Here is a 24676-nt window from a genome sequence, read left to right on the forward strand (position 1 = left end):
TAAATGCAATGTAAAACAACATGTAGCTAGACATAAATGTTGTGGCCCACAGACTTTTTTTTTTATGGTTCATAAATTTGTTCGTACATAAATCTTTAAAAATGACATAATGGAAAAATTGGATACTAAGTTTCCCATAATGCACCTGGACAGCATCTTTCAGATTCTAAAAAACAAAAGAACATCTTTCAAACCTTACTGAGTGTGAGTGAGACATCAGTAGTCTGATGACATCACAATGACATCATCAGCTTGATATTCTGGTGAGCAGCACACACACGTCGCTGTGTGTGTGTGTGTGTGTGTGTGTGTGTGTGTGTGTATAGACAGACAGTCTGCTCGCCTGAAGTGATGCTGCTGTGATCTGCAGCCTGTTTCCATGGCAACTGATTCTCTCGCTTTCTCTGGCACGCACGCACACACAAACACACACACACACACACACACACACACACACACACACACACACACACACACACACACACACACACACCTGTGATAGTGATTACATTTGACATCTAACAGACCTTGTGAGATCAAAGAAAAAACAAGGAAAGAACAGCTTCACCAAGTAGAGAAAGACAAGGGGGGAGGAAAGGAAACGAAGAGAGGTAGATAGGGAGGAAAGGAAACGAGAGAAAGTAGGGAGGAAGGAGAGGAAAAGAAGAAGAAGAGGAGGGAACATTAAAGTAGAAAGATGAGAACAAAGGAATTCAAAATCAGAAAAGGGTGGAAGAAAGCAAAAGATGAGAAGAGAGAGAATGATGAAAAGGACGGAGGAGGAGAGGAAGGAAACAAGGGAATAAAAAATCAAAAAGAAACAAAGAAATTTTGGAAGGAGGGAAGAAAAGGATGCAAGTAAAGGAGTCAGGATAGAAGGAAAAAAGGGAGAAACGTACAGAACAAAATCAGCAAAGAGAACAGAGGTACGGCTTTGTCCACAGGGGGCGCCAAAACAACACAAACTGAGAGCTCTTCTCAGGAGCTTCAAGTACAATTGAGTTGTACGTCTACTGTTGCCTCTATCAAGAAGTTATTTTGTACTAATGTATGTTTGATAAATATTGTCTTGATTTGAACACAGAAGTCACACAATAATTAAACTGACTGACAAAGGCAGCAGTAGACCAGCAGCTCATCCATCCTGTGAGGTAGAATTCCCATTTTTGTCAATGGAGTTTGGTGGATTTAAAGAGAGCGATGCAACAGCTGTTTGTGGTTTAATACAAACGTCTCTGTAGGGATCCTTTCTGTAATGTTGTCAGACACCCAGAATAACAATCTGAGCCTGTCAGTGGAAAAAATAACTTTTAGAGGACACACTTTGATCAGGCTTTTTTACACTAGAAGTTTATGTTGCTGCCATTACAGCCTGTTTGTTGGCTGCCAGCAAAAGCTTTAACTGGGAGCCATTTGAACCCTGTTTAACCTCCTCCTTATTTGGAGCCTAACGTGTGTAAAATTGGTCCCAGGTTTCCCTTCAAAACAAACAAGGTAAATAAAGACAGACGCAGCAGCTCTTCAGTACATACAGGATTCTTTATTGAATGAAGCAAAATAATGAAGAGAATTTCAATCCCCTATTATGAAAATAAATAAATCATTTTCTTTGTCTCACAGAAGCCCAGAACACCACCTGCAGCCGACTTCATCTTCTGTTGTCGTTTTGTGTTCTGTTTCAAACCAGCAGATTTTGTTTCCTGCCGACAGAGTTCATTCAGCTGCGAGTAAAATAATAAAAACATGAGACGCTCCGATTCCATTTTGGCACGGGATAAATGCTCCAGAGAGAGAAAGAGAGAGAAGAGAAGAAGAGAGACAGAAGCCGAGGGGTTAAATTATAATCAGCAGTGCATTTGGTTCATGTAGGGACGCCTGATAGCGCAGAACGCGGCCATTTTACTCCCAAAATAAATCCCTTCAAAATAACGAAAAACAATAAAATCTCAGTGTGCTAGTAAAGCGTTGCTGTGGCGACTAATTACAGACTTTACCTTAACGAGCGTACACACCTGCTGAAAGGCAGAAAACCCTCCACCTGCTGTACTGAATCCAATCCTCCAAATATTACACTCTCACTTTTCCCCAGCTAGCCGGGCTCCCATTCGCTTTCAGTGGGGAGCGCTAACGATGCTAACGAGCCATGTATTAAAAACAAAAAGTAAAAGGTTTCCTGCGAACGTTTCAGGTGAAGGAGATTGAGTAATGATCCTGTGTGTGTCTGTGTGCGAGATGAACTGCTGACCTGCTGTTACATAACACAGATGTTTGTGTGTGTGTGTGTGTGTGTGTGTGTGTGTGTGGACGGAGGAGTGAGTGTGTTTGTTTCCGACCCTTAAATTTCAGGTTCCACTCCATCACAGGATTTAAACTTTTCTGGAGCAACGTTGCCTCTAAAGTTGCAACTCTGCAAACTTTTCTCACGTTGCCTGAAAAGTTGCGTAAACTTTTAGAGCAGCTCTTGACTTCACACTTGAATGTTTTTTGGGTACAGAGTGAAACACGTCTGCAGCACAGTGCTTCAAAAACCGTTAAGTACCAAAACCATCCTTGTATCAGACAGAACCAGACTCCATTCAAAAGTTTGCTGATTTAAGACTCGACAAAAATCAGGTTAAGTTCTTGTTTAGCTGCAGTTGTTTGCAGCCGACCCACATAATAACATCTGAATTTGATGTGTTTTAATTAACTTACAAGATCAAAACGCAGCTTAACCTGCTCTACAAATACAAATCTCTAATGTAGCCTTGACAGGGAGCAAAACAAGTTCTGTCACAAGTTGCTTTTTCCCAGTAACTGTCTTTTCCTTCACGGCAACATTCACTCTATCTTGTACATTAAAAAACTATTGAGGCAATTTGTTGCTCTGAAAGTTGCCTGTGGGGGAGTTGAGCCCGATTCTGCAGCTCTACTGAGCAGAGTACTCACAGTACTGTTGAAGTAAAAAAGTACACAGTGAACTCCAACCGCAAACAAATTAGTATGCAGAAATTGTACACAGTGTCTGCTGCCTTTACTGCATGTGTCCTTCATTAATACAACATACTGACACCACATGTATCACACCTGATGTAACCTGACACTAATGCAGACAGCTGAACAAATACAAACTTTATCCACCGTTCATCCATCATCACATACAAAAGGCTGGTGCGGTGATACAACAGGTCAGATTAGTTTCTGCAGAGAAAATAAACAGTTTCTTTGGGTTTTTGAACAAAATAAAACATCTGAAACATGTTTTAAAAACTTTTTCTGACATTTTAAAGACGGTTTGATTCGTCTTTTTGCGAGAAAACTAACTGGAGCAGTTTTTTCTTTTGTTTTTTGTGTCAAAAATCTGAAATTTTAGTCCAAAAGATTCTGAAATAAACACAGACGGAGTGATAATCTGTTTGTAGTTGGGATACACTGTGTACTAAGTAGTATGCAGTACTTGTGTACCGAGTAGTACACAGTATTTGCAGACTGAAGCATCAGATCGTGAAAGTATTTCTGCAGCAGGACAGAGTGTTTGCAGACTCCACAATACAGTATTACTGTGTGTGTGTTTATATATGTGTGTGTTGATGCAGTTTGAGTGTCACAACTGAATCCAGGAAGGTTTGGGGGGGGGTCAAAGGTCAGACAGGTGAGGGTTTGATCCAGATGTCGCAGGTCAGGGGTCAGAGGTCGCGGCTCTACTGCTGATCTTTGAACGCGTCCAGGCCGAAGGCGTTGTCCAGGAAGCGCTTCAGCTCCATCAGGTGAGTGTTCTTGTTTCCTGTCGCCGGAGCTGCTGCCGGCTCCCTGCCAGCATACCTGACACACACACAGAGGTCAAAGGTTAGGATGAAGTGGAACTGACTGATGAGGTTTGTTTGCTTTTTGGATAGGACAGCTGAAGAGATGTGGGGGGTAGAGAGTGAGGGATGACAAGCACCAAGTGATCGGCAGAACGGGAGTCGAACCTGCGATCAGTGCGTCGAGGACTGCAGCCTCTGAACACGGGGCTCCTGCTCTACCAAAGGAGCTAAACCAGCGCGCCCTGACTGATGTGTGATGATCGAGTCATGTGACTGAGGTGATTCTTACCACACAGGTTTGGCTCTCTGGATGGTGGTCCTGATGCGAGGCTTCACGTAGTCGTAGTAACCCTGGTTCTTGTGCTCCTCCTGACACCAGACCAGGTCGGCGTTGTGGAAACGCTCCACCTCCTCCTTCACCTGGTCGAACGGGAACGGAGACAGCTGGAGAGAGAGAGGGGAGGGAAATTCAGGTTCAGGATCTGGAGTCTGTTGTAGCAGCTGTTAGCCCTATGCTACCATCAGTGCTTATTGATTGAGTCTGTCATCATCATCGAAGCTCACAAACCAGCCAATCAGAACCCAGGATTCTCTTTAGCTGTGGTATATCAGACAACAGAGACTTAAAGACGAAACAGACAAATAACATACATTTTCTCTCCGGGCCGGAAAACTGTCCTTCACACAACACTGCACTGTGTTTGTGTTTGTTCTAGTCTGTGTGTGTGTGTGTGTGTGTTTAATGTGTTAATGTGTGTGTACCTGCTCCATGCGTGCGATGGCCACAGTGCCCTCCATGCCTCTGTTCTTCCTCTCTTTGGTCAGCTCGTAGTAAACCTTCCCCGTGCAGAAGATCAGCCTCTTCACCTCCTCTGGACGCTCAACAGCCACGCCTTCTTCTGGCATCAACCTCTGGAAGTGAGTCCCTACAGAGAGGTGGAGGAGAAGGAGGAGGAGGAGGAGCAGAGAGATACTGAGCATCTTCTCTAACAATCACTGCTGATAATAATAATGAGATGATTAATGGTGGTCGTACCGGGCAGCATCATGTCAAAGCTGGATCTGGCCTCTGGGTGGCGCAGCAGAGATTTGGGAGTGAAGACAATCAGCTGGAGGGACAAACAGGAAGTTTATCATGTAAAATGGTTAGGATTTTCAAAATAAAAGTCTATAAAAGAACAACAGTTTGTTTTTGTTCAGAAAACTTTCAGCTCCCACACAAAGAAAGAATCTACGATTATAAATCAGAAAATCGGGTTTCATTTTAAGTTACAAAAAGGTTCTGTTCAGGTTTTATTTCAGTTTTCACCTGCTGGAGGAAATATAAAGGAACTGGTAATTATCTACTGCAGAACCTGGACTTGTCTGAGGTATGTCTGTGTGTGTGTGTGTGTGTGTGTTTCTGTGTGTGTGTCTCACAGGCTTCCTGAACGGCAGGAGGATCTGTCGTCTCAGAACGTGGAAGTAGTTTCCAGGAGAAGAACAGTTCACCACGATCCAGTTACAGTCGTACAGCTGACGCACGGCAAAGTCATCGGTGATGGTCTGAGAGAGAGAGACAGGAAGAGGAGAGACAAAATAAAAGCTTTGTCGGTGGTGTTTTTAACTAGCAGAAGGTTTAAAACTGAACAAACAAGAACTTTATTTCTAAATAAAGAAATAATCAGGATCACATGATTATCACAAAGAAATCCCAAAATGAAATGATAGACTTATAAATGGTTATAAAAATTTCATTACCCAGTTAAAAACCATTTCTCCTTCAATGTAACCACGATTGTGAAAAAATCCCAACTCATTGATGTTCATCATTCGTGAAGAGAATATAAAACCAGAGGCACGCAGACTTTAGTCATGCATCTCCCATGAGGCTGTTATTTGCCTACAGGAATAACGCTTCGGCCATGATTAGGGCTGCGGACTGAAACCCGGTATTAAACGGCCCCCGGGGCTGAATCATGAAATACCGCAGTATTGATAAACGTCCGTTCTGCTTTCGGTACTGGAGAAATAAAGAAAACAAATTTCCTGTTTGTTATTGCTACAAAACGTTCCTGCACATTTAGTCTCACCAACCGTCTCTAATTGCAATAACATGAAGACATTTGTCTGTGATGCATATTTCCAATCCAGAAGAGAGATCTCTCCCAAACACAAACACAAACACACGAGAGATTTTGCTCGTCACGTTGCGGGAGAGAAATAAACGTTCTGAAGTGTGGTTACATTTCACCAGAGTCCATGGCGACAATGCTCACTGCCACAAGTGTAACATATACAGGCTGAGACATGCGCCACACTTCTCACTGGACGCTGTTACCCAGATAACTTAGTACATGTGAGGAACCGGGTTAATTGACAAGCCCCGCCCACTACCAGCCAACGAAATGAGTTTTATATTTCCATCATCACAACATTGGAGGGTATAAAAGTGATCTGTTCTAAACGTTGCTGTTTCTTTTTCTGTGAATAATTGTTTATTTTACATTTCAGAAAATAAAGAAATCTTGATTCTGTTCTTAATTTCTGAATCGATAAGAATGCTGTTTAAGTATTGGGTCGTTAAGCAGTATCGATAAGAGTAGTAATACCGTTAAAATCCCTCGCCATGACAGCCTGGTTTACAACAATTTACAGGAGCAACACGGATATCTAAAGCCCAAAATATAAGAAAAACTAAAGCCCAGCGCTAAGGCAGCCTCTCTGTTAGACAAATGAACGTAAAAAGACGTGACTAGTTGTTCTTTGTGATGCCCTTTTTTGCTTAGTGTTAGCTATCACACTTTAAATCTGCATGTGTGTTACCGGCATGACGTCGGGGTCATCGTTGCACATCTGGAGGAATCTCTCGGGACGAGCTGAAGAATGTTCGGGACCCTGCGGACAAAAAACAGACATTCAGACACAAAGATTCTGGGGTTCACGTTCATGCTGAACTGTTGGTATGACTCACAGACACACAACATGCTGTTCAACACTGACGCACAATCACTGATTATTGGAAATGTCCCCAGAGAACCACACGAGAAGAGCCAAACTGCTCTCTGAAAACACTTTTTACTAATGCCAGCACACCGTTTATCAGGTCTTACATCGAACATGACTTCTCTTTTTATCTTGATAACTTTATTAAAATTCTGATATTTATTTTCCTCCTCCTGAAATGTTTTAACCTGGTTTGAACCCTCCAATTAAATGTTTTTATAACAGAGAGAAAGATCTGTGTTCAGCCTGCAGCCTCAGATATAATGTCTACATGACTACATGTGTGCGTGTGTGTGTGTGTGTGTGTGCACGTGTCTGTGCGTGCCCCTCACCATGCCCTCCATGCCGTGCGGCAGCAGCAGCACGATGCCGTTCTGTCGGACCCACTTGGCCTGACCCGGGCAGATGAACTGGTCGATGATGCACTGAGCCGTGTTGTGGAAGTCTCCAAACTGGGCCTCCCACAGGATCAGAGCGTTGGGACTCGCCATCGCGAAACCCAACTCAAATCCTGCAGACAGACGGAGGTTTGACCTTTAACCTTCTATAATGTTTAATATCTTAACTGTTTAGCAGCAGTGTGTTCAGACTGACCGAGGACTCCGTACTCGGACAGCGAGCTGTTGCAGACGGTGTATGGCGCCTGGTCAGGAGAGACGTGGTTCATGGGGATGCAGATCCTCTTATCCACGTTCTGGTCATGGAGGACGTGATGACGGTGGCTGAAAGAGGACAAACAGAGTCAGACTATAAGACTTTAGAAGAACTTTGGTCATTGATCCTATCCTTCCTGGGTTGTTAGTGTAAAAACGCCTGTGGTTGTTGTGTAGGTTCTCGGGGTCTCTGGGTTGCAGCTGCAAAATCTTTTGTTCTTCCTGCACCAGTACCGTCACCTGACGTAGTGAGTGTCACTGGAGAACTACAGACTATATCAGCCTCTGATATCTGCCTTCACTTGTATCTAAACATTGGAATGGTAGTTTAAAGAGGATGTTATGGAAGAGCATGTTGGCTGTGTGGATATTCAAATGTTTTTATTACTGCCCGTAAACAGACGAAGAAATGCAGCAGAGCGAGTCCGACGCTGCGGTCGCTCAACTATAATTCAACCTGGTTCATGGAGGCACTTCTGGCTCAGCGCGCGGGATAACTTAGCTTTCTCTGTTGGTATAGCAAATACTTAGACGTCCACATACAATGCAGAGATATTCCCTGTTATTTGATCCAGAGTTCTCTTCAGTCGAGCTGACAGTTCAGGGATCGGCTCTCATAGCAGGTGGAGAACAGAGGAAAAGCAGATCCACCTTCAGGTGTGGTTCACTTCCTGATCGGCTTACCTGAACGTCCCTCGCTCCACGTCCTGCCCTGACAGTCTGATGTGGGTTCCCTCCTTCAGCAGAGATCCGAAGGCCATGTACTCTCCCAGAGCCCAGTCCACGGTCCGGTTACGAACCATCTCGGCTCGGCCCTTCAGGATACGACTCAGACCTCAAACAACAAACATGATTGTGATGAATAATCTTTCAACGTTTATATGATTTTAAACGATTACATAACTTGAGAAAATAACTTTCTTGCACTTTTGTTAAGGTTATGTACTTTGTGCCCAAGAAAAACCTTAACTGGATAAATAAGTAGGTCCTCTAATCGCTCTGAATAAAGCGGGATGAAACGTGAGAGATATTTGTTTCAGATACATTTAAAAGTTAAAGCTATAATTAAGACTTGGGGACCAACAGCAAATCATTTTAAACAAAAACATTGGAAACGTCAGAAGCTCCAAGAAGCCACGCTGGTAGAAAAATACTGAATACACACAGAACTCAAATGATGCAGAGCTGCGAATAAACCAACAGGACTGAATGAGGTGAACAGTTTTAAGGTTATTAGTAGCCGTCTTTGTTTAAAGAGGACAATAAAGTGTTTGAAATGTGTCAGACCTCCGTGGATGGTGAAGTCCTCCACAGGGACGGACGAGGCCACCTGTCCGATGTGGTTCAGGTCCTCTTCAGTCAGACCGGTGGAGGGGCAGCTCATGGATTTGGGCTGTCCGTCCAGAGTGAAAAAACCTGAAGACGACAGCCGATCAACACGTCAGAGACGTTGAGACTAGATCCTGAAACAAACACTGTCCTCGAGCATCATTATTAATAATAAAACGTGTCAAAATCAAGAGAGGAAAGAACTGAACGCTGCAGATTTGGTCACAAAGACAGAAATCATAAAATCTGTTTCTTATTTAAGGCTGCACAATACTGGGAAAAACTGATACTGTGTAAACTTTTTGTTCTGAGATATTTAACCCGATTTAAGATAAACGCAGAGTGTTTTTTATGCAAACAATAAACGATCATACTTTTTATTATTTGGGACTTTTAAGTCTATTTTCTTCTCACAAAACAAAACACCTCTGCTTCTTTTAACACTCTTGGTTCAGTGACACCCGCATGAAAGAGAAGAGAGAGTTCAGGAGGAGGGAAACGTTTCTTTATAAAATAAACACAAACATGTGCAGAAGGTAAACCAACTGACCATTTCTAACAGTGTTCAAATGTATGTTTAATCAGCGTGATCAGCTCGGTGACGTCTCCTACTTCCTGTCACCACACTGTTGCTGTGTCTGAGATGCCGTACTATACTAGCAGTAAGTACAGATGTGGCCAAAATGTAGTAAAAAGCTAAATGTGCAGTCTGCCAAAAATAACCGGATGTCTACCGATTCAGAGAAAATCTCCAGTATGCATCGGACCAGTCTACCTCGTCTACCGTATCCCACAATGCAAAGCGCTGGAACGTCACAGCGGGAGCTGAAATGACGGACAGCAGCAGCATTCCAGCAGAAGGGGGCGCTACAGCTGAAGAAAAGGCGGTTATTGTTTACTTCCGCCTGGCGTAGCACACCGCAAAATTAATTTGAGAAGCTCCTCCGTACTGCAGACTACCACCGAACGCAGTATGCAGTATAGCACATAGAATATAGCATGTAGTATGTAGTGCAGCACGGTGAAGCCGCTAAAAGTAAACACCCTGTTTAAGTGGCCATAGCGTTAAGGTCTCGATCATCACGCCTCGATGATCTGTGACGGCAGCAGCGTCGCGTGCTTGTTTACAGTGTACAGGCAGGTGACACACAGACTCTACAGCAGTCAGCTCGCTGCACTAATGTGATAACAGACAAACTTTTTCTGTAGATTATTGATGGAAAACAAGAAACAGGCGAGTTTTCATTTTGAATCAAGCAACAATAAAGTTACAGCCTAACGTCCTGCCATGTAACTATTGCGGTTGTTAAATAATTTATGGTGCTGCCAATATTCTAATTGTAATTAAGCTCTAGTTAATCACGTGAAAGTAAACTCTGACAAAGAGAAAGAAAAGTGAAACCCCTCCCTCACCAGGCCATGGGGAGTCCAGCCAGTGCTTGATGTGGAGGATCTTCTCATCTTTGGAGCGGGCGTGCGCCTCCTCACAGATCTTATCGTACTTGGCGATCTCCTCCTACAAACAGAGAACAGAGAGGTTCAGTGTTCACAGGAGGATTTCATCTCTCAGCTGCTGAAGAAAAGGAAATGAGCGGACACAGTCAGGTGACTGTGTTGGTGTGTTCTTACCTCGTACTCCTGCCTGCTGACGGCTCCCTCTGCGATCAGCTTCTCTGCATATTTCTGCAGAACCGGCTTCTGCTTCTTGATCTGTTTGTACATCAGCGGCTGCGTGAACATCGGCTCGTCCATCTCGTTGTGACCCATCCGGCGGTAACACACCTGCACACACAGAGTATGAAGAAACGTGTCCTGATATTCTCTTCAATGATAACATCTGTATTTTTGTGTGTGTGTGTGTGTGTGTATGTGTGTGTGTGTGTGTGTGTGTGTGTGTGCACTGACCAGGTCGACCACCACGTCCTTGTGGAACGTGGCTCTCCACTCGGCGGCGACCTTGCAGACGTAGATGACGGCCTCGGGGTCATCGGCGTTGACGTGGAAGATGGGAGCGTTGACGACTCGAGCAACGTCAGTTGGATACGGAGACGAGCGAGCCATACGAGGGTCAGTGGTGAAACCGATCTGCAGACAGGACGTCACAGCTCAATCGTCTGTTCTGCGACCGTGTGTCAGCGTATGTGTGTGTTTAATGTGGGTCTGTGTGTGTTACCTGGTTGTTGACGACGACGTGCACGGTGCCGTGCGTGGTGTAGGACGGCAGATCAGACAGATGGAAAGTTTCATAGACGATTCCCTGCCCGGCAAACGCTGCGTCTCCATGGAGCAGGATGGACATCACCTGAACACAAACAGAGAAACACACCTGGTTTATTAGACTGACAACAACAACAAATTATCTATTTGGTGTTAAGAAAAAACCACAATAACTGGTGCATCAGTCTCTATTCATCTGTCTATGAGCGTCGCTCTGAGTCTCACCCTGTTGCCGTCGTTGTCTCCGCAGTAGAACTGCTCAGCTTTAGTCTTCCCCTGCACCACGGGGTCCACGGCCTCCAGGTGAGACGGGTTGGCCATCAGAGACAGGGTGATGTTCCTGTCTGTCACACGGTTGATGCGACGATGGTACATCCCCAGATGGTACTTCACATCACCGGAGCCCTGAGGACGTAAACCACAGCAGAGGTCAAACGGCAAACGAGACCCTAAACAAAAGATTGACCTAAAAACTAGCTGAGCTAACTGAATGTAGCATGATCTGTTTCAGCAGGCGCAAGTGAAGCAGTGATGGTGCTAAAGGCAGTTATCAAACCTCGTCAGCAGATTCCAGTTTGGAGTCAAACTGACAGAAAATCTGCTCGAGCTCTTTACGGATCACGTTGGCCAAAACATTCAGACGACCCCTGAAAGACGAGAGAGGAGGGCGTAACTCAAGGGAAAACTGAGTGTGTGTTTATTCACTGTTAATAAATAAGTGTGTGTGTTACCTGTGAGGCATGCCCATGATGACGTTCTCCACGCCGTTCTCAGATGACTTATCGATGATGGTTTTCAGAGCCGGGATCAGAGACTCGCATCCCTCCAGGCCAAAACGCTTCTCTGCAGACCACTTCTTCTGCAGGAACTCCTCAAACCTGCACACGCACGCGCACGCACACACACGCACACACGCACACACACACACACACACACACACACACACACACACACACACACACACACACACACACACACACACGCACACGCACACGCACACGCACACGCACACGCACACACACACACACGCACACACACACGCGCGCTCATTAACAGTTTGGACCTCTGAACCCTGCAGACTCCTCTCACAGACGTACACCGTACCTGGTTGGATGCGGGCTTGTTGCTGTGTTGATAGGGGTTTGAATGTGTGTTGAAATGCAGGTGTGTTACTGTGTGTTGTTACCTGGTGGAGCGGACCATGCGGGCCAGCAGCGTCCTCTTCTCCTCCAGAGTGAACTGCATCACTCCTGGAGTCTCAAACTTCTGCCTGATCCACTGGCACTGCTCCAGGTCGTTGATGAACATGAACTCCACCCCGATGTGCTGACAGTACGCCATCTGACAGCAGACACAGAGCAGGTGAGCACAGGTGAGTGATTAAAGCTGAATATACTAAAATTAACCGCCTGGCATTTGTGTGCCTTCCAGTGTGTCAACAAGTCAGGTGTCAGTGACAACGTGGTGAATAACTGTATATTGAAAAGTTCTAAAAGACAAAAACATCAGTAAACCTTAATTAGGAGACGTCACACAAAATAATCACAGGAGGGAAATAACATCAGGGAGAAAATCTGTGTGTGTCTGCAGAGCATGTGAGTGTCAGTAGACCCGTCTCACAACAGCAGAGTGAACAGGAGGGATCGAGGAAAGATTGTCCTCTAAGTTGGTGGCTTTATGAGATGGGTGATGGGTTTCTGAGATATTTTACGCATGTGTTGCAGTGATGTCCAAGTGCGCATTAGTGCCAGAATTGAAGATATTACACCAAAGTATTGCTGAGATGTTACGGAACAGGAATAATGGTCAGAAATAGGGATAGCCGGGCCGATTATCGGCGCCGATATTCGGCATTTTGACGCATATCGGCATCGATTAGAGATCAATTTAAAACTGGGTTATTTTTGCTCTGATGCAGCCGCGCCTCTCTGTCTGCAGCCACTACTCTGTCTCCAGCATTGTCCCACCCACAGCACTGATTGGTTACACGCAGAGCCATGGCACGGGTAACAGCCAATCAGCAGTGAAAGCTGTGCATGCAGAGTGCTCACACACACGGCGATTTAACTTTGTTTTATTTACTTTATAAAACTTCAGGAAGTTATTTATTTATTTATTTATTTAAATTTTCAGTGAACTTTATAAGAGATGCTGCTGACCCTGGGAACTCCCTGCACTTTTTGTTTGTTTGTTTAATAAACATGCTTAAAGGCATTTAAACAAAGTTAAGTGTTAAAATTTTGACGCCAATATTTTCACTTTTACAGCAAATGAATATTGGCTCCAAATATCGGTTATCGGCCTCCTTGACTACTAATAATCGGTATCGGTATCGGCCCTGAAAAAACCATATCGTTCTATCTCTAGTCAGAAATTTGTTTTTCTTATTTCTTTTAATTACTGGGTATTTTGCCTTTATTAGATAGGAGACAGGAAGTATGAGGAGAAGAGAGTGGGCGGGACTCGAACCTGCGGCCGCTGCGTCGAGGACTGTAGCCTCTACATACTGTATTGGGCACCTGCGCTACTGACTGAGCTAAACCAACGGCCCGAAACGTGTTTTTCATTGACTTTTAACAGCGTTGTGACCAAGTCATCTTTGCTCAAGTCTCAAGCAACTCTCGAGTCATTTTCTCTTGGGCAAGTCAAGTCAAGTCAAGTCAAGTCAAGTCAAGTCGAGTCCTTAGTTAAGGCAAGTCAAGTCCCGAGTCAAGTCACTTTATTTCCACCTTAGATCCAGCACTCTTACCTGTAGTATCCGGTCTTTATAAAGAGAAAACACAAGGTGTTAGCAGCTCGTCTAATAATGATATTATTGGCCAGTTTATATAACCTGCTCAAAAAGTCTGACAGTGAATTGTATCTGTGTTATCTTGGCACAGACGCAGCCATGATCTGAGGTCTGCTCTGAGACCGTGTTGAGTCGTAACGAGTACGACTGATGAGGCTTCTCTTTGGGGAAACACATCGGGCAGCGGGGGGTGAAGCTTCCTTTAACTCAGGAGACCCAGAAACCAACCAGTTCTCATCGCTGGACTGACACTTGGTCGTCCTGGGTTTTCTGTGCTCACCTCCAGTCGCCGGATGATCTCCTTCAGCGGCAGGGCGCTCTCCGATCCTCCGATGAAGGTGGTGGTGGGCAGCCGGAACACCTTGTCCAGGTCAGACTCGTCCAGACCGTAGAAGCCTACACGTCCCATGATGCACCACAGCACAGGAAAGCGGGGGAAGTGAGGGAGGAGGAGGGAGAAAAGAGGGAAGGAAGTGAGAAAAGGTTGCAGGACAGAGGGAGAGGACACGACAGAGATGGACAAACAGGCCGTGGACAAATGAAGACATGCATACAGGTTAGTGATGAATGCATGAATTAATGGATGTGCATTATGAACACAATATGGAAGACATGCAGTAACAGCAGGACACGTTATTAAAGACAGACAATAAACGTGCAGACAGACGAAGAGATGAGGAGAGAGAGCAAAAAGAAGCGACAGCAGCAGAGACAGTGTTAGGATGGAGGAAGAGTTTGTGTCGCAGCAGCAGCAGGACGAGTGAGGAGAAGTTCAGGGGGTCAGTTCGGTTAAAAAGAAAAGTAAAAGTAAAGAAAGACATCGTTAGTAACATAAATCAGAGCCAGTCAGCAGGTTAATACATCAACACAGGCATGACACAGCTGAGATTACTCTCTCTCTTTACCAGCACTAAATCTGTGTGCTCATCACCATCCCTCCGCTGATGAAAGTAGTCCCTAGCAAATGCCCTCCTGTTCGTTCGCTGCACACAGCAGCTGTTTGATTATGGAGCCATTTTTAAACTACATAAGTGAGGAGGGAAGTCAGTCACATGTTGTTGGTTAAAGTCTGAATATGAGATCAGATGAGGAGAAGGAAAACGGCAGACTGCTCCTTTAACAGGCGACACTGCTCAGGATTTCTGAAGGCCAGCGACCATCCGGGGGGGGAAAGTGAAGAGCCGGTTCAGCTGCTCGGTTTTAATCTCAAACTTTGAAACGTTCCATGTAAAGACAGTTACGTCTTTCTTTTTTTATGACTAAATATGTTTCTTACTGAAGAGGATGTTTACTGGCCTTCAGCTGCAGGTCAACCTCTGCCCCTTTAAACATTCACTGTCATCTGTTCGGCCTCAGCTCTTCATTAAAAAGGAGGTGACAACATCAAACACAAACTGTGTTCTATAAATGTTCTGTTCCCGTTACCAGAAACGACACGTTTCTATAATAACGATGTCGGAGCAGTTCCTCAGACGGCTTCTTCACGCCCCAGAAGCTGCAGCTCGTTCAGAAGAATCAGGCACAACTCCACACGTTAGATTCAGGGGAAGTGTTTCTATCTAAGGAGAGTGAAGTTTAACAAATCTCTGGTGTACAGATTTGTTAAACAGATCTGCATCTACATGATCCAACTATGAAATCTTGTTTTCAGCAACCAGAAAGGACGACAGGGATCAGGGCGACAGCTTCTCTGGACTGAGAATACTCAGAGGATTAAAAATGACCAGCATCAGTTCAAAGTGAGTCTGGATGGCAGCCGTGCAGACACTTTAAGAACACTCTATTTTGCCTGCAGCTCTTTAATGAGTTAATTGAGTACAAATAAAAGTTTATATGGACGGTTCATTTGAAAAACTCCAACACTCTCAGACAGGGCTGAGCGATATATGACGATATATTGTCATTTTGACAACGCTTTATGATCTAAGCCTTGCCGGCAAACAGCAGACTAATTTATTCTCTGGTTGAAGCAGTTTTGACAAACAAGTTGCGTCCTGCTTTTCCTGTTGGTTTCAGAAGCACTCACCTCTGCTTTAAATCAATACGAGCATGAGGGCCTGTCTCTCCGTGTCTGCCCCGCCCCTGCATGCTTGGAGTGTGAAGAGGCGGGGCGCTCAGCTGAGAGCGCATGTGGTGGAGAGCAGGCTTCAGTGTTTGATAGATATTAGCAGAAGAATTGGAGACAAGAAGAACAATAGCATTTTACTGCACAGAGCGGTCGTCGTCATCACGCGCTGCTTCAGAAAACACCGGACGTGACGCCTGCACAGTCAGCATTAAAAAGTTTTCCCAATACGCCACGCAGACGTTTATGGGCTCAGTGAACAAATCGATAAATTACCTTTGTATAGCCACATGGTTATTTTAGCTAATCTTTTGCGAATGCTTGTTGCTTATACAGTGGAGAGTGTCAGAGGGATCACATCTGTCCGGGTCAAAATCTTAAGAAGATGATTATAATCACGGCATAACTGTCCTTTTCTTTATTTCTCTTGCAGACGAACATCTGATTCACATTTGTAGCCCAAAGTAATAAAGCGGGCAGCTTCGCTATTTACTGATTTATGAATAAACAACATACAGGGACGATTGTTACAGCTAGTGGAAACCCTGCATGATTCAATTAAATAAGAATTTTTTTTTTTTGGTCAAGTATTTAATTCACACAGGATTATCCAATAATAGTTTTACCCATGTGGTTATGGCTAAGGGCTAGTTAGCCAAGCCCTCCTCTCAGAAAATGTTGGTGAAACTACAGTGCAGGTCACGTCAGGTCACTCGCTTTCTCCTCACGACCATGAAGTCAACATGTAAGTAATTAATTAATGTAAGTCATTACAAGAGGGGTGAGAGTATATAAGTTTTACTTCTTCTCACTCCTTTTCGGACATGTTTAGATTCTTTCGGTTTTGTTCTCGTTTTTTGCTTCTTTTTTGCTATTTTAATCTGTTTTTCACTTTGTATGTCTTTCTCTCTGATTTTAAATTGCAGAATTGTTTGTTTTAATTGACATATTCGAAATAAACATGACTAAACTAAAAACTAAACTAAACTATGTTTCCTCTGGGAGTGACCGCTAACTTTCCGTCAGCTTCCGGTGTAGCCATCGTTTACAGTCCGACTAGCAACTTGAGAAGCGAGAACGAAGTTGAGAGATGGATTGTTAGCTGTATACTTTCAAATCTATTCACAACCTCGCCCCTCCTTACCTCTCCGACCTCCTGCACATTGAGCTTTACACTGTAAAATGTCTTTAAAGAACAAACTTGGTGTCGTTTTAATCTAAAGTATCTGCCTCAGAAGTTTGAATGGGAGTAACAGGTTGGATGTTTGTTGAGCTAACACAGAAATCAGGACGGGCTGTCTGATGCAGTGAGGATCATAAATCACAGACGAGGCTGACTGCAAAAATGAAACGTAAAAAGAGGTGAATGTTTCTTTCTGCAGGTTTCAGATCGCTGCACTGATGTCATCCAGACCACCATCATCGGTCTAAATTTACGAGCCCCTCCTGAACCCTGTTTAACAGCACTGGTGTCCTGGAAGACAAGACGGAGGGTGAAGTGTTCACAGCCTGAGGGGGGAAATGAGACAGGCAGTCTGCAGCTGCAGTTCACTTCAAAGAGAGCAGCGACGTGTTAATGAGAGCAGAAATGAGAACATGAGTGGCATGTCGGGGTTATGAGGATAACATCGATTATTCTGCATCTTCACACTGATTATGGGACAGTTAGGGGAGGAGGTGTTATGAAGGAGAGAGGAGAGAGCGACAGAGAAAGGAGAAGTTGTGTTTGTGTGTATGCGAGTCTTTGATCCTGCAGTGTCCTTAAATCCATCAGCACCACCTTTTCCTGTCAGTGAGCGAAACACTCAACCTGCCAATAAGAGGGCTGAACAGGCAGACTGACAGCTGAGTCAGCCAATCAGAGAGCAGACACAGGTGATACATCTCCTTTGATGATTGGAGCAACAAGGAGGAGACGACATGGCTACAAACCAATCACACTATTGACAGCCAAGCTGGCCAATCGAGAAGCAGCATCTCTCTAAAGACAGCAGACAGACGGATCACTGCTCAGCCTCTACATCACTTTCCTCCCTCCTCCTCTTTAGAGGGGGGAGGCAGAGAGGGAGGAGAGGAAACACAAAACAGGACGACAACACGTCTCAGCCAAAGTCCAACAGACACAAACCGACTGATCTTTACCGCTCCGTCTGTAGCCGACACTAAACTGTGACTGGCACTCTGACTCTGAAACACACAGTCACAGCTCTTTAGTTTCAGACGATGAGAGAACATGAGGGCAGATTCACGCCTCTCTAGACACGCATGCTCAGCTAGTAAGGACAGCATCACACCGAGTCTCCTTAACCTACTACTTGCATGTTTGGAAGAATTGTAGTTCTACACGCCGGCTTCAATCATCAGGTTTATGCTCACAGAGTTTCAGCGTGTTCAGCCCAAAAGCGAAGCAAATGTTTCATACCGTGTGAATACAAGTTAGTAATGATGTGAATTATGTAAAGATGCGAATGGACTTTGTTAAGCCGGAGATATTCTTGCTTTTAACTATGAGTTTGCGTGTGCATGATGGCTGCTTTCCCTACATCTGTTTGGAGTGTCGGCTGTGCACGTCCTGCGCGTACGTGAGCTGCACATGAGCGTGTGTTCTGTCCACCGAACCCACAAAAGCTGTTGTGATCTCTGAATGAACATCACAGTAACCACCTCGAGCGTCTCCATGTCTGTTGTTTACATCCCGCACATACGGTAGCTGCATACGGCCTGAGCTCTCTGGTGCGCCCCCTAGAGGTATCCTCCAGTAACACGCGCAGTGCAGGGACAAGTATGTGAACAATTACAGTCATGGCGCAGACGGTCGTGTACGTGGACGCAAGGTTAAAAAGCGAATATATCTCCGGCCTAATATACCCTGGACAACAAGAATAACAGCTTCAGAACTTCTGGCGAAGCTGTGTTAAGAAAGTGTATCAGCATTAAGATTCTCCTTAAACCCTGATGATACTTGGGTGGTAGCAGTGAGATTTCCTTTGCTTGCATTGCCGGGCGTGAAATCGTCTTTGCATCACGTTTGCCTCCCTTTTGGTCTGAACACCTTTACACCAGGTGAGAACTACAGCACTGTTATCACAGCGTCTTTTTCTTATCGAGTCTTCTTATTTCAAAAACATGTTGAGGCAGACGGTTAAAGGGGCAAAACTAAAGAAAAGACCCCCAAAAAATGGGAGCAAAGAAAACAGAGAGGAAGTTCTGAAAGGAGAATCAAACCGACAGACAAAACAGACAAAGAGCTACAGCTCTGCTGGAAGCTAAAGAAGCTAACAGCGCTAACACAGGCTGAACATGTTCTATAAGTGATGTTTATGTAAGACTTTTGTTAACAGTCTTTTTTTAACCTAGAAACAAACAAAATTAGATACAAAATTAAAATATAAAATATTTTTTGACTAAAACAAAATCATCAGCGACAGGTCGACTTCAGACAGTTTTCCTGCTCAAACTTACAGAATTATAAAAGGAGAGTGTGTTTAAACACGTGGCCACAAACTGACTGAATGTGTTCATAGTTACTGAAGAAGCAGCTCGAGCTGTAACAACAGAAATCACAAACATACTGCTCCCTCGTTCTGTTAGTCGCAGGATATTGTTCTCTTCTTCTTTAACTTCTACATCAGCTTAAAAAAGACGAATAAAGAGGAACCACCTGATGTGTTTGTCTAAAGATCCTGCTGCTTGGTGTAAAACATGTCAATAAATGTGATTGCATGTTTTAATTTGAAGTCTTTTATACGTTGGCGTAAACATTTTAAAAAGGGCGCCGGAGGAGAAGAGAAATATTCCAAGATTAAAGTTGTAAATTGTCAAGAAAAAAAAAGCTAATTTGTGAGAATATTTTGGCCCCTGGTTTTTGCATGTTTTTCTGTTTGTAAAGCCGTCACGTCTGTGTGGGCGGATCCTGAATGAAATGTAGAACTGTAATCAAAGTTGATTTAAGGTAGTTTTGTATATTTTTTGTCCCTACTGCAGGTTTGTTTCCTTCTAGTAGCCGTAGTGCGCAGGGTAACTTCCATGTGTGACTGTTACCCCTGGGGCAAACGGGGAGCATAGAAACGTGTGTTTCTGCAGCAGAGAGTCGCTCAGTCTTTCTCCTCTATGAAGTCTGTTTCTTGTGTGCAGAGAAAACTCCGTGCCATGCACGCCTGTGTGAGCAGCAGAGCCAACAGGACAGAGAAGAGAGACACAGGTAATTCGAGAGGGAGGGGGCCGAGAACCCCAAACTGCTTTTTGGTGGGGTCGCGGCTCAAAAAGTTTCCGATAAACACAATTTGACTAGTTTTTGTTCCTCACATGTTTACAACTTTATAATCTCATAAACTTTCAAGTTATTTTCTCACGACTTTAATCTCTGAATATTTAAGTTTTTTTCTCTGAATGTTCCTCTTCTCCTCCGACTCAGGCTCTGATACGCCGTCGTACTTTCATCCTTCTTACCTTCAGTAAAATTAAAAATAAAATAAAAGCCCTTTTTACAATGTTTTAGACTCTAAAGGGAAAGAGAGTTCCTTGTAGTAATCATGATTAAATCCTTACACTTGATTCATTTTGTGGCCACAGTTAAAAAGACTCTTCTGATGTCGCCTTGAAGATCTCTACAAACTATTCTACTGTTTGCTGGACAGAGCAGGGCGCTAGCAGCAGCTACAAGCTAACAAGGCTAACTATACCACAACACACAGGAGACATTCAGGAGGTCAGAGGTCAGAGGCAGCACTATTTGTGCTTTCAGTTGACCTCAAATGTTTCCTCATGTTTCCTGTGTGATGAGGTCTTAAAGAGATATTTCACTCTGGTTCACCGTCTGATATCAGCAAATACAGTCTGGCAGTGAGCCTGCACATATGAGAGCAGAGGTGTAGACCTTCAGCGCAGCAGGTGCTCTTATTTATGGAATAAAGAGGAGCCGAAACACAAAAGAGAAACACAAAGAGGTGAAGACAGAGGTTAGAATGAATCCCTGCATCGATGTGAATCATTTTTAAGTATTTCAAACTAAGATTTGTCACCGAACATATTTGTATTACAGAAGCCCTGAGCGGACATGCATCCATACATTTGATCTCCTCCGTTTTCCCGTGATAACAAGTAATTTCATTTTCTCAACTTATCAACCTATCAATCATAAGTGGAGATCTTGAGAAAACAACTGGAAATTACTTAAATTACTAATTAAATGTATTTTACATTTATACAAATGTACAGTATAAACAGATAAATCTTTGTAGTCAGTTTAACATGTTCAAAGTTTGGCCTTTTTTTTGGGATATACAACCCTTACATATCATGAAAAACTACTTAAGCATTGGTACTTAGGGGTCCTCAAAGCCGCCAATATTTGAGGCCAAACGTTTACAAACTTCTGGAAACACAAGTTTGATAAAAGCAAAGACAGTGAACCAAATTAAATATCTCTTTAGATTCTCGTCATCTAAAGGAAGTTCAGGATGTCGGTCAGAGATCCAGCACACAGCAGGATCTGTGTCCGACACCCCGAACGACCTTTACATACACACTACTGCAGTTTAAAAACTCTACGACAGATGAACTGGCTTCACAGCACTGCGCGGGGACACGTCAGCGTTGTCATTTCTCGTACCTCCTACCGTTAGGATTCTCAGCCTCTCCTTGAACACAGCCACGTCTGGAAGGGTCGCCAGCAGGGGGCAGCAAAGGGAGAGACACCCGGACAACGTTAGTGACCTACGACCTGCTAAATCCCAACACCCACGGCCATTTTACACCAACGCCACAACCGTCTACAGCTACAACAGAGCACCACACAATCCCTGACATCTCGACGTCTCCACCACCTTTTTGCTTTGTCCCAAATGTCCAGAAGTTTGGTTTAAAGACGTCTTTTTAAAGAGAGGTGGTGGAGAAAGAGGGATGCAGTTAACACCATGCTGCGGTTGAAAAGACCTCAAAAGCCACACAACATCCAACCCGAGCTGAGGGTTTCACCAAACAGGAAGCCACATCAGGGACGCGACTAATCCCTGAACTGCACGGACACTGAACTCAACACTGACGTCCTCAGTTTTCACTTTGTTCACATAGCAGACTTTCTGACCCCGAAACACTTCAACTTTTCACGTCATGTAAAATGTAAAGAGTCATGTAGCAGAGTGTGAAGGAGTGAACAGTGCAGATATCATATTCACTTCAGTAAAAGCAGACAGAAAGGCGACGCTAAAGCTAACAGCGGTTAGTGAAGCTCAAAGGAAGAGACAGCAGAGAGACACCAGGTCCTGATTTTGGACGAAACTGATTCAACAAAGAAAATAAACACATAAAACAATCGACAGCTTCCGTCCATCGTGACAACGTCCAGGAAAACTATTTTAAACAGAAAAATATGAAGTTAATTTACTGTTGATTCAGTCGAGCTGGTTTTAGAGCCTTGAGCTGCTCAAACACTTAAAACGACTTAAAGAAACAGCATCTTGTTTCTGAGAAGTTTGAGGCCGCACAGGTTGTAAGTTTAAATAAATCATAAATATTCAAATCAAATATTCTCATTTAGGTCTTTTATGTGCAGAAAAAGACGACTGCTTCAGAAAACTAAAAGATGCAAATAAAGATGTTTTTCAGACCTCAAATAATGCAAAGAAAACAAGTTCTTGTTTATGATTGGGCTGGCCATGACATGCAGAGAGAGACACTGATCTAAGGAACATTTGGAGTGCTCTCTTAATTATTTCCAGAGCGGTATTAAAACACAGGAGGACATAAACTCCGCCTCTTTGAGCCTGTAGTCAGTCGACCTTTATGCTCGCAACCTTTTAAATCAAAGACAAATCTAATTCTTCTCTGCAAAGATTTTTGTTTTTGAATATTCAAAGTAGAAAAAGACTTGTCACACCCGTTTCATGGATTCACAGATGATGCCTGGTGGTCTGGTTAAGGTCTCGTATTGTAACATTGCCAATAAATGAATTTTTGCAAGTAAGACAGTGTGCAGGAGTTTGCTTGCTACATTTTCTAATATTGAAAGGCCTGAAACTATTAAATCAGCTTAAACGATGGTCTAATGTTTCAGAACATCTTTTGTTGTTCTGCTCCCGTCCTGCTTATCCTCTTTCTACCTCTGAGATGTAACTCAGAAGTCGTCCACAGAGACAGTGAGAGAATAAAGACAAACCCACTCTGACCTGCTAAAGACAGACTCACATGTGAACCCATTAAGCCGATTCAATATAAAGATTCCCTTTTCAAACAGCGGTGACAAAGGGCCGAGCTCGACCTCTGCCTCTGCAGCCATCAGCCGACAGACAGAAGCCAGAGGCTAAAACACAACAAGCTAACGCGGTCGCAGCTGAGAGCTAACATGTCAAAGCAGAAGCCAAACAGCGAAGAGCCGAAGCTGAACACACATCGAACCACAGCCTGAAAAATGCTGCAGACTCCAGAGCAACAGATTTAATGTCTCAACAACAACTGATACAAAAACACTGCAAACTGTTTCATCTCACTGGGGTCGAGAGTCTCCCAAAGAAGGGTCAGACGCTTCTGAGACGCCCCTTTTTCAGGGTGTTTTTTTGACCCTACATCAAATAATGTGATCAATTAACTGTAAACAGATGTTAAGAAGCGCCCTGTTTGTGCAGAATTAACTCACATAACATCCTCTTGTTCCTGGATTAATGTGTCTACGTTTTTATCACATGTAAAGAATGACTCATCTTGTTGTTGTGGCCCACTTCTCATGGCTGTTCCTGCACAACCAGGTGTAAAAGGATTAAACCCACAACACCTGAGGGCCAAATCTATTCCTGTTTAGTGAATCCAATTAAGATCTTTGTTGACAAACATGACCAACAACGAGATCAAGGTTCTGAGGATGATTCAGGGAAGCTGTGAGTCCTTTAAGGGGACTTTAAGTTTAAAGTTCAAAAGTTACAGAAAAATTAAATGTATATGAGAAGGTTAAACAGGATACAGAGAGAGATATTAGATGTACAAGAAGGTTCCAGAAGATGATGAATATTATAAGCTATGTTAAGTTAAAGAAAAACTACTCCTACATGAGAACGCTCCGGGAATATTTGAGTAATCGAGGAAAGTTTCAGCTCCAGTTGAGAGTTTCTGAAACACTCACAGCACACGAGAAAGTTCAAGAAAATTCTCCCCATGCACAAAAAGGTTTCAGTTCAAGACAAGTCACAGAAACATTCCACAAACTTCCCCGACTATCAGTAACTCTCTGAAACAGCCGGGCTGCGAGGCAGACCGGGAGAAAACGGGGGACAGGGGAGTAAAAGTTTTGGTTGTTCTCTAAGGGTTCAACTCCTCACCCAGCTTGTCGGAGGAGGTGATAATGTCAGTGGGGACACACGAGTCCAGATCAGCGTCCATGATGCCGAGGGGGTCCAACTGGGCCACATGGTGCCCACGGATCTACAGGGAGTGACAACAGCACAGAGCCCACCCGGGACAGGAGGAAGAGGAGGAGGAGAAGGAGGAGGGGATGGAGGTGAAGGAGTGAGGAGGATGAGGAGGAAACGAAACAACGAGGAGGAAACAAGACGCAACAAAATGGCCATAGAGGGAGGCGAGAGGATGTGAGGAGGTGAGTGGATGAGAAGCAGGACGGAGTAAAAGATTTAGGAAATAAAAGGAGGAGAAAAGAGCGACGGGAGCGATTTCCAAACAGGATTTGACACAAAAACAAGGAGAGAGGAAAGAAGGCAGAGGTCGGGTTGAGTATAAAAGAAGAAGACCAAGGAAAGGAAGAGATTCGAGAAAAGGAGGAGGAGGAGGAGGAGGAGGAGGAGAGAGAGAGAGAGAAGAGAGGGAGGGTGGGAGGGAAACGCAACATTAACACCACAGACTGAAG

The 24676-nt window shown here is 44.1% G+C and overlaps 1 protein-coding gene across 2 annotated transcripts in view; it reads right to left on the reverse strand.

The window, feature by feature from the left end:
• Nucleotides 1–1520: 1520 nt before the first annotated feature.
• The window catches only part of ogdha (oxoglutarate dehydrogenase a), a 36023-nt gene continuing 12867 nt past the window's right edge, over nucleotides 1521–24676 (reverse strand). The window contains exons 4-23 of one of the 2 annotated variants that reach the window (XM_069682343.1): nucleotides 24135–24237; nucleotides 14041–14156; nucleotides 12156–12310; nucleotides 11701–11847; nucleotides 11526–11616; nucleotides 11195–11374; nucleotides 10926–11054; nucleotides 10658–10837; nucleotides 10382–10534; nucleotides 10166–10268; nucleotides 8711–8839; nucleotides 8108–8258; nucleotides 7365–7492; nucleotides 7103–7281; nucleotides 6591–6662; nucleotides 5205–5330; nucleotides 4822–4894; nucleotides 4548–4711; nucleotides 4075–4229; nucleotides 1521–3801 (exon numbers count right to left, since the gene is read on the reverse strand). In XM_069682343.1, coding sequence (XP_069538444.1) covers nucleotides 3681–3801; nucleotides 4075–4229; nucleotides 4548–4711; nucleotides 4822–4894; nucleotides 5205–5330; nucleotides 6591–6662; nucleotides 7103–7281; nucleotides 7365–7492; nucleotides 8108–8258; nucleotides 8711–8839; nucleotides 10166–10268; nucleotides 10382–10534; nucleotides 10658–10837; nucleotides 10926–11054; nucleotides 11195–11374; nucleotides 11526–11616; nucleotides 11701–11847; nucleotides 12156–12310; nucleotides 14041–14156; nucleotides 24135–24237 — 2655 coding nt within the window. In that variant the 3' untranslated portion in view covers nucleotides 1521–3680. The remainder of the gene's footprint in view (nucleotides 3802–4074; nucleotides 4230–4547; nucleotides 4712–4821; nucleotides 4895–5204; nucleotides 5331–6590; nucleotides 6663–7102; nucleotides 7282–7364; nucleotides 7493–8107; nucleotides 8259–8710; nucleotides 8840–10165; nucleotides 10269–10381; nucleotides 10535–10657; nucleotides 10838–10925; nucleotides 11055–11194; nucleotides 11375–11525; nucleotides 11617–11700; nucleotides 11848–12155; nucleotides 12311–14040; nucleotides 14157–24134; nucleotides 24238–24676) is intronic. The other variant, XM_069682344.1, reaches the window with a different exon arrangement.

This window comes from Semicossyphus pulcher, unplaced genomic scaffold (assembly GCF_022749685.1).
Source record: "Semicossyphus pulcher isolate SPU_LCO1_2020_fin unplaced genomic scaffold, fSemPul1.0.p SCAF_6, whole genome shotgun sequence".
Taxonomy (NCBI): Eukaryota; Metazoa; Chordata; class Actinopteri; order Labriformes; family Labridae; genus Semicossyphus; species Semicossyphus pulcher.